Source organism: Trifolium pratense, linkage group LG4 (genome assembly GCF_020283565.1).
Source record: "Trifolium pratense cultivar HEN17-A07 linkage group LG4, ARS_RC_1.1, whole genome shotgun sequence".
Taxonomy (NCBI): domain Eukaryota; kingdom Viridiplantae; phylum Streptophyta; class Magnoliopsida; order Fabales; family Fabaceae; genus Trifolium; species Trifolium pratense.
In genome coordinates, this window is record NC_060062.1 from 14,427,283 (window position 1) to 14,436,688 (window position 9,406).

The 9,406-nt window shown below is 34.3% G+C and overlaps 1 protein-coding gene and 1 non-coding gene across 3 annotated transcripts; one reads left to right on the forward strand and one right to left on the reverse strand.

Annotated features, from left to right (window-relative positions):
• The first annotated feature begins 271 nt into the window (after nucleotides 1–271).
• LOC123921100 (transcription factor LHW-like) lies at nucleotides 272–7,050 on the forward strand. Of its 2 annotated transcripts, XM_045973499.1 has the most exons (10): nucleotides 272–1,113; nucleotides 2,561–2,767; nucleotides 2,886–2,967; nucleotides 3,216–3,257; nucleotides 3,342–3,401; nucleotides 3,500–5,296; nucleotides 5,403–5,504; nucleotides 6,058–6,198; nucleotides 6,298–6,423; nucleotides 6,528–7,050. In XM_045973499.1, the coding sequence occupies exons 1-10, from the start codon at nucleotides 1,019–1,021 to the stop codon at nucleotides 6,672–6,674; spliced, it is 2,799 nt and encodes a 932-aa protein (XP_045829455.1). In that variant the 5' UTR covers nucleotides 272–1,018; the 3' UTR covers nucleotides 6,675–7,050. The 2 variants fall into 2 exon arrangements, with proteins under 2 accessions (XP_045829455.1, XP_045829454.1); XM_045973498.1 differs by having other exon boundaries at nucleotides 322–1,113; nucleotides 3,216–3,401.
• A 1,728-nt stretch (nucleotides 7,051–8,778) lies between these two features.
• TRNAA-UGC lies at nucleotides 8,779–8,851 on the reverse strand. Its single transcript has one exon. It is a non-coding gene; the product is annotated as a tRNA-Ala (tRNA).
• Between the last annotated feature and the right edge of the window lie 555 nt (nucleotides 8,852–9,406).

The window sequence follows — 9,406 nt, forward strand, 5'->3', positions numbered from 1 at the left end:
ATTAAACTAAAAAAAACTCGCGTCATCTCATCTAAATGCTCTTAAGTAAAACACATTTAAGTGGTTAATAAATTTTTTCAAAAAATCGGAGCTTATAGTAATTAAAAAGAAAATGGAAAATATTGTTTTGTTTTTCCCTCATAAGTGTCCATGAAGCACACCATCATTCCAAAAAGTTGGTAGTGTGGCATTATAGTAATTAAAAAGAAAAACAAGGTGAAATGATTATAATGACGTCATTAAGATAACAACCCCCACTACCTTAGCTTATATGGTCACTACCACCACCACCACTGGCCCCCCCCTCCCAGACCTCACCACACCAAACTCTCTCTCTCTCTCTCTCTCTCTCTCTCTCTCTCTCTTCCACAATCCGACAAAACCATTCTCTTCTACCTATGCTCAGTGGCTCCCTTTGTAATATTCCACCAAAGCACCTCCTTTTTCTTGACCCTTTTTTCTTCTCATTCTCACACTGCCTTTTATTTTCACATCAACACAAAAAAACCCACAACACTCACAAAGAACAGAACAACATAAACAAAAACAAAAACAGAAACAAACCCTTTTCCGTTTAACCTCTTCTTTGCAACACCCTTTTCTTCTTAACCCTTTTTTCATCTATAATGGAGAAGATTATACCTATTTACAAGCTTGAATCTCGTGGTATAGTGTAGTTTTCATCTTTTGTTCTTTACTACCTTTGTTCTCTTGTTCTTTCTCTCTCTCTCTCTCTCTCTACTCTCTCTCTCTCTACACCTTCCTCTACCGGAGGATGGAATTCCGGTGCAAGAACCTGAAAGTAGTGAACTTAGATCCAGAGAGAAAACGAAGTGGTGGTTTAAGAACAAAACAAGCAGGAAGAGGATCGTGCCGTGGTAGTTAGTTTCTATAAGAAAAGATGATAAAAATGCGTCTTATTTGGTTTTAAGAGATACCCTTTTGTTCATTCTTACTTCTGAATGTTACTTTGATTCCATTCATTGACAAAAAGTGAATCTTTTTAGTGGAAATAAAAATGGGATTTTTGTTGAAACAAGCTTTGAAGACTCTTTGTGCTAGAAATCAGTGGTCTTATGCTGTTTTTTGGAAGATCGGTTGCAATAATTCAAAGTAAGTTGTTTTGTTTTCATCAATTAAGTTATTTTTTAGCTTCTGTAAGAAAAAAAAAATTTGGTGTTAGAGAATTTTGTTTTGTTTTTGGTTTTCACCACTATTATCCGCCAACTAGACCACCTAATCTGGTTCGGGGTTAGTTCTGGTGGTTTCAGCCCCCTCTCGATCGCAGTTGCAGAGGATTGAACCGTGGTCCTTTGTACCAAGTCCGGAGTCAACCACCAGTAGACCAATTGTTATTAACAATTGGTTGGTGTTTGGGAAATTAATTTAGTGGAGAAAAATGACTTTTTTTTTTGTGAAGATTTATTAGGTTTGGATAAGTGTTGTTGGTGTTTGCTTTGTACTTTTTTGGAGCCAAAAGGGTATCTCATGTTAAATTCTTGTTTAGATTATTTAGATTTAGATTCCATTTCTGGGGTTGATTTCATTTTCAAGATAAAGTCCACATGTTTGTTTCTGTTTTGGATCTTTATATCTATATATGTGTGACTTTGTTGCTTCATGTTTGTTTTGAAGAATCTTTGTTTCCTTTTTTTAATTAAAAAAAAAAGTTTTGGTTGCATTGGTTTGTGAGATGCACTTTCTATTTTGGTTGATTTGTCTGAAAGAATCTATTGATTCAGTACTTGTTTAGCTTTGTTTGAATCTGTTTGGTTTTATATTCTTGTTCCACTATTTAGAAATGCTGAACTTTGTCTTCTTCAGTTTATTGGAGGTTCATAATTTTCTGATCTAACTATTTCATGTTAATCACAATTATGGTCTAATTATGAAGTTATGAACTACACCCTAAATTGTAATTAATATGTTAATAATTTCCTTGCATGTAATTAGTTATGTTTCTGAGTCAATCAGGAGATGGAATCAAGGTTTGGTTGAATTAGAATCTTAATTTAATATTTGTAATTGCAAAAATCATTGGTCTTCATTGTATTTTTTATTTTATATCCATAAATTTTAAAATATTTTTTTTTTAATTGAATATATATGAGTCTATTATTGCTTATCTTCTGAGTCTTTTATTTGCTTGCACACTAGTACAAACTCCAAGCAGCCATATGATTATTCATAAATCATTTAACTTTGACTTTATGCCCTTATTGTTGTCTATAGAATACGGCCTATTTGGATTGACTTATTTGAGCTTATCTACTGACATAAACACTTGTGAGACTGGTTGAAAGATCTTATGGAAACAAGTCATGTCCATACGCTTTTCTTAGCTTATTTTCACAAACTCTCCAGTATAGCTTATAAAACATGTTATAGCTTATATATTAAAATAGTTTGACTTTGTTTTTATCATTTGTTATAGAAATAACTTCTATATAAGCATTTATATGATAAACTTTTATGCTATAAGTATAAGCGCTTATTGAAGTTGCTTATCCAAACAAGGCCTAGTTGTATTTGAGTAAACTAAGTTTGTTTCACTATGCAGGCTGTTAATCTGGGAAGATTGCTACTATGAACCCTTACCATCTGCTTTCCTTCCACAAATTGTTGGAACATCTAATTTGCCTTACCGAGATGGGGAAGGATGCTGGTTTTCTTCTGATTCTCAACTAAGGATTCAAGAGGACGACAGAGTCGGTTCATTGATTAACAAAATGATGGTGAATAGTTCTGTCAATGTTGCTGGTCAAGGGTTGGTGCTTTCTTTTCTTCGCCTTTTTCGTTGTTTATTTAGATTCAGGATCCTAATTTTAAATGTTTTTTGTGTCGTTGCCATCTCACTCATGTGCTGCTCTTTGCTGTTTTTGCAGGATACTTGGACGAGCGGCATTCACAGGAAATCATCAGTGGATTGTTTTGAACAATTTCATTAAAGATGCATATCCACCAGAGGTATGAAGTTCCGATGATTAGCTTCGAGTGTTATATAATAGTCTTATTCATGTGAAGAATGCAAGAACAATATCTAATTTCATGGATTATTAATGAAATTTTAGCATGTGGAACTAACCGTAAAACGATAATTTATAAGAAATGGAGGAAGAAGTATATAATTATAAAATCTTGGAATTGTTAAGTGCTTGGAGTAGATTAACTTATGAACTTCATTCTCATTTCTTGCTATTTTGTGTTCTTTTTAGGTATTAACCGAGGTGCATTGCCAATTTTCAGCTGGAATGCAGGTTTGTGTTTTTAATTATGCTTCATGTTTTGCGATAATTTTTTGTATTACTTTTCCTGATCCAACATTGTATTCATGTTTGCAGACAGTGGCGGTTATTCCCGTGCTTCCCCACGGGGTTGTTCAACTTGGTTCCTTCTTGCCGGTAGGTTTTTTTGATTCTGTAATTTCAAAGAAACTTAATGAACTTTACTCATAATTCTTATTAGAGAATGACCGAATTTCGCTAATAATTCTTGTTAGATAATGGAGAATATCGGATTTGTGAATGATGTGAAGAACTTGATATTTCAATTGGGATGTGTTCCTGGTGCCCTTCTATCTGAAGACTATTCGGCAAGACTTTCTAATGGATCCGTGACTGGTTGTGTGCCTGTGTCATTTGATCCACAAATCATTACTCCAAGCTTCACTTCGTCAGTAGCTAATGGATCTAACCAACCGAGTACTTCATCACATGGTCCTATGCCTGTTGCTTCTCAACTACCTCCTTTTCGAAGTCGAGAAATAAATAGTCACCGTGGTACTGTATTAACACCTCAATCCCAAAACCTAAACCAGATATTTGATAGCCTTAGCCAACCAAAGGCTCAACGAGAGAATACAACTGTTAAGGCAGAAGCTGAAGTGATACCTGCAAATCTCGATTCTTCATGTCTGCAACCGCGTTCTGTTTCATATAATGCAAGATCTGCGTTCAATGAATTAACTGATTCAAATGTATCCAATCTGAATGGTTTCAGCCTTAAACATATGGAGCAACAAATGTTATCAGGTATTGGAAGGCAAAGTCACGGTAACCCTAATATGAATCCATCATCAAGTGGCTTAAATATGTCTCGATCGAAAACGGATGGAGGCCAAATTTATTATCAGAATTCTAACAACACTTCATTTCTTGGAGGAATCCCAATATGTAGTGGGATGAATAATAATCTTCTAAGGACAAATATGATTAACTGCTCGGTTTCAAACTCTCCCCAATTTTCCACCACCGGTTATTCCGGAACACAAAAAGTAGAGTTTGGAATTCAAAACAATAATTCAACTAAAGCTGCAAATCACATGCATGTAGAAGCTTTTGATCAAAAGAATCTTTCCAATGATTTAAAGCATGCTCAAGATGCTTTGGCTTCCACGGATCAAAGGATAGATGATTTGCTCGAGGCCCTAAAGATCCCGTCATCATCATCATCTCTTCACCATGAGGAACATGTGCCTATGAATGATCACATTCCTGATTTTCTTCGTGATTGCCTAGATAAAGATGTTACTAACCACCAAATGATGAAAACAAATTTTGAACAAGAAGAAGCTTGTACTCAACTTTCATCTGGTGACGATGACTTGTTTGATGTCTTGGGTTTGGATTTCAAAAGAAAACTGCTGAACGGAAACTGGAATTTGTTGTTTGCCGATGAAACAGATGCCAGTGCAGAAAAACATGACAAAAAGGCAATGTGTAAGAATTTTCCGGTTGTAGGTCATGATAATATTTTTCCGGTTAATGAAGCAATATCAAACAATGGCATGTTCTCTGGAACAAGCACTGATCACCTCTTAGATGCTGTGGTCTCAAAGAATCAATCTGCTGCGAATCAGAATTCTGATGAAATGTCTTGCAGGACCACAGTAACAAGGATTAGTACTGCGTCTGTTCTTTCTCCTACCGGAATGCAGATTATGCGCAATCATGTTGGCCAGGCTGCACCATTTGATTTTCCCAAGACGGAGGTTAAAACAGGTGCTGCAGAAACGAGTTCTCTGATTTCCGGCGGCAGCAAAGATAATGTTGGAAACTGTTCTCAAACCACTTCCATATATGGTTCTCAACTTAGTTCATGGGTGGAAAATAGTAGCACCAATATGAAGCGTGAAAATAGTGTTTCAACTGGATACTCTAAGCGGCCAGATGAAGTTAGCAAATCAAATCGTAAAAGGCTTAAACCAGGAGAGAACCCTAGACCTCGACCTAAAGATCGCCAAATGATTCAAGATCGCGTGAAAGAGTTGCGTGAAATTGTGCCTAATGGAGCAAAAGTATGTACATCCTGAGCTGTTCTTCATCTCTTTCCACATTTTTTAAATTAAATAAATTAAATATTCACATTGTTGTGCTGAATTTTATTTTTGTTTGCCTCTACAGTGTAGCATAGATGCGCTTCTTGAACGAACTATCAAACATATGCTTTTCTTACAAAGTGTGACCAAGCATGCTGACAAGCTGAAACAGACTGGGGAATCGAAGGTAAAGACTTCATCTGTTAATATCTATACCTCGATATCTATATATATAAAAAGAATATGAACTTTTGGTGTGTTCTTTTTTCTACCATTTTTACCTTTACTTCAACTATTTTAGGTACAATTTTGTCTTTCTTTATCTAATCAAAGAGAAACGGATAGGGAAAAAAATGACTGACCGAGAAAAGTAGACAGACGAACATTGTCTGCCTGCAAGTATTGAATAAGAAAACACATTTGATAGTATTTTGATAAATACTTTTTCTCATGAATTTGGACGCTGAGATAAAATATTAGCCAAACTCTTTTTTGGTCAAGTAACCTAGGGGTTAGAATTTCATCCTTACGATGAATAAGTGGAGTGTCTAAGGTTCGAACCCCGACACCTGCATATATAATGTGATGTCCCTACCAACTGAGCTAAGCTCACAGGGACTAGCCAAACTCTTTATACTGAAAAGAATTGATCTGTATCATTTATGAGCAGCAATGATAATGCTTTTATTTCGGATAAATATACTGACTGACTGCTAACTCTCAATTTTCTAAATGTGCAGATTATTAGTAAAGAAGGTGGTTTGTTATTAAAAGACAACTTTGAGGGAGGTGCTACATGGGCATATGAGGTTGGTTCACAATCTATGGTGTGCCCTATCATAGTTGAAGATCTTAATCATCCCCGTCAGATGCTAGTGGAGGTAGTGACCGACGGATTCTTTATAATTTTTTAAAGTGTTTTTGCCCCTAATATATTTTTGTTACCTTTTTTTAACATGCTTGCTTGGTTATTCTTACAGATGCTTTGTGAGGAACGAGGTTTCTTTCTGGAAATAGCCGACTTAATCAGAGGATTAGGGTTAACTATCTTGAAGGGTGTCATGGAAGCTCGCAATGACAAGATCTGGGCACGCTTTTCTGTTGAGGTATTAAAATAGTTGTAAACATGTAGTTCATTTGATACTAGCACAATTTCAGTTATGTAACAAAGCATGCACATTTTCGCATCACTCACTTTTAAATTTTGCAGGCAAACAGGGATGTAACAAGGATGGAAATATTCATGTCACTAGTTCGACTTTTGGAGCAAACAGTGAAGGGAGGTGCATCTTCATCAAATGCCGCAGTTGATAACAATAACATGATGGTTTATCATTCTATCCCACAATCCACCTAGTTTCTTCTTGGTCTGGAATGTTGTTGAGAGCACATACTTGCCATGATTGACATCAAATCTAGTTCAGGTGATATTAACTTTCTCTAACCACACCATCGTGAGGGATGTGTTTAGTTAGTGAAGAGCATCTCAAGATTAATTTGGATCGGCATAAAAACAATTGTAAGATTGTTTCCTCTTCTACTTTGCCAAGATAGCTTGATGCTTTAGGAAACTCTTTGTTAACTTGCAATTTTTCTTTCTTTCTTTCTTGTAATTTCATTTGTGTGTTAGTGTTATGATTCAGATGTATAGATGTTTTAGGATTTGGATAGTGATCTTTGGTGTGTTATAAAACTAACTGATGTTATTAATATGAGCTTTGTGTGGTTTGTAATGTGTTGTTTATATGCTAAATTAGAGTACTATGCCTTCATTTGATCCGAATCCCCCCATGTCCCCCCATCCGCTGGAAGATATCTTTCGGTAGTGTGTAAATTCTATCGGAAGATATATATTTCCGGTGGTATAAATTTTAGTGGAAGATATCTTATGGTAGTGTTTTTTCTGTGAGCAATGCGGGGAAAAGAGCAACTATCTAACTTTTATTATGTAATAATTTGTCTGGTAAATAGTAGCTTATGTTCAAGAACTACTACAACCAAAGCATGCATATATATGCCATATAGGTAATGAAGGCATCGATTCATCAAACATTTCAGCAATGCCCTTTGTTACAAAGAAGATCCCAAAAATTAATTTCTAGGTCAATTTGCTAAAAATTAAAGGTCCTGTATGCAAAAACTCGGTAGTTAATGGGAAGCTTTATTTTTTCAGAATAAAATAAGAAAAATTGAACTTATATTATTCTAATCCCCATTCCATATTCAGAGAAATGAATTTCAAGTTGTGCTGGAGTGATATGACATTGTTCCACCAAGTTGATGCTTGCTTCTTGAAATCAACAAGTTTTGCGTTTTTATATATTGATCTCATCTTTGTTTCTTTGAGAACAATATGAACTTTGTGCTTGAGAAAGATTTTGTAACTTTGTGATGCCATCTTCAACTTCTTCTGATATGATAGAACCAGGGACGGATCCAGAAACGTATCACACCAAGGGCCGAAAACTAACTAACCTATTTTATTTGTAGAGATTATTTTCGTTTACATTTTCGATGTATTTTTTTTTTTGCTATCATGTTTATACGAAGTTATTCTCTCAATTGAATTTTTTTTTCATACGCACATAAATCAACAACTAAATTTTATTTATGTTCTTGTCCTCACGAGCTTAGCTCAATTGATAAGGACATCGCATATTCGCATTTTATATGCAGTGGTCTGAGTTCGAATCGCGAACACCTCATATATATCCACTTTAAAGTGGACTTTCTAGTCACTAGGCTACCTAAAAAAATAATAATAATAAATGTAATTATAAATTGGGTCATGCTAAACAGTGCCCCTGGGGAACTAGTTAAACATACTAAAAAAGGAAACAAATGATAAAGTTAATGATGAGAGAGAATAATTTTTCACATCATTAAAACATTGAATGCACAATTTACGAGATAAAACTTCTATATTTGTATCCTTAACTAGTGCCCCGCCCCGGGGGCACTGTTTAGCATTTTCCTTATAAATTATATGCAATATACTAATACTAAGTATATATAGTATTAAAATTATAGTAAAATATATGATATATATGTGTATGTATGTAAGAGATGGAGGGGAGCGGGGGGCCTTGGCCAGATCCGTCCCTGGATAGAAGTATTTCTGAGCTTGAGATAACTTTATCTTTCTGAGTTCCTCTATTCTTGAAACATTCTCAAGCCATTAATATGTCTTCAAGACATCATTCTCAACATAGTTCATACCTATATATAAATTGAACTTTACTCATATTTATAACTAATTCTTTTTGTGACAATAGATTTACATGTTTGATACTTGTGTGTGAGGTAGAGAATTGTCTCCACAAAGATTTTTAGTTGAACCTGCTGAATTGTATCAAGGCATATATGGAAAGTAGCACGAAAAATTGATGAGTGGTAGGTATAAGTAACATTATATGACCTTTTTATTATAATAATAATTAAAAAATATAAAAATTTAGATATGGAGATGCAGGGGATCGAACCCTGTACCTCTCGCATGCAAAGCGAGCGCTCTACCATTTGAGCTACATCCCCATATATATTCTTTCATCTTGAATTTGCTATCTCAACATATTACTAAATTATTTCATGAAATCAATTGTAAAAGAGTTGCATATTTGATAGGAGATTTGGTCTATGCAAGGAAGAAGCAGTCCAACAAGAGCCAAATAAATGACATGTTGTTTGCTCAAATATGTCTTAAATTGTATCAAGACTTACAATCGTGCTTGTTCAAAAAAAAAAAAATTACAATCGTGTACGTTTTAGGCAAATCCATTATTTGTAAAAGAAACTCAAAAAAATCGAAATTTCATGACCTTATTGATATGATCACGAAATTATTTTGGATATATTGAGAAGTAACATAATGTAATTTATAATTCTAAATTGTGAAGAGTGTCTAGCTATGAATATACTCAAACAATAATAATATATACATTTTTGACAAATAATACAACAATTAATTAAAATTAAAAAAATTATTGTGTTATTTTTTGATAAAAAAAATAAATTATAACTACGTTATAATTTTTTTTTGACATAATTAATGTGCGTTATTATAACTACTTTATAACTTATAACTAAGTT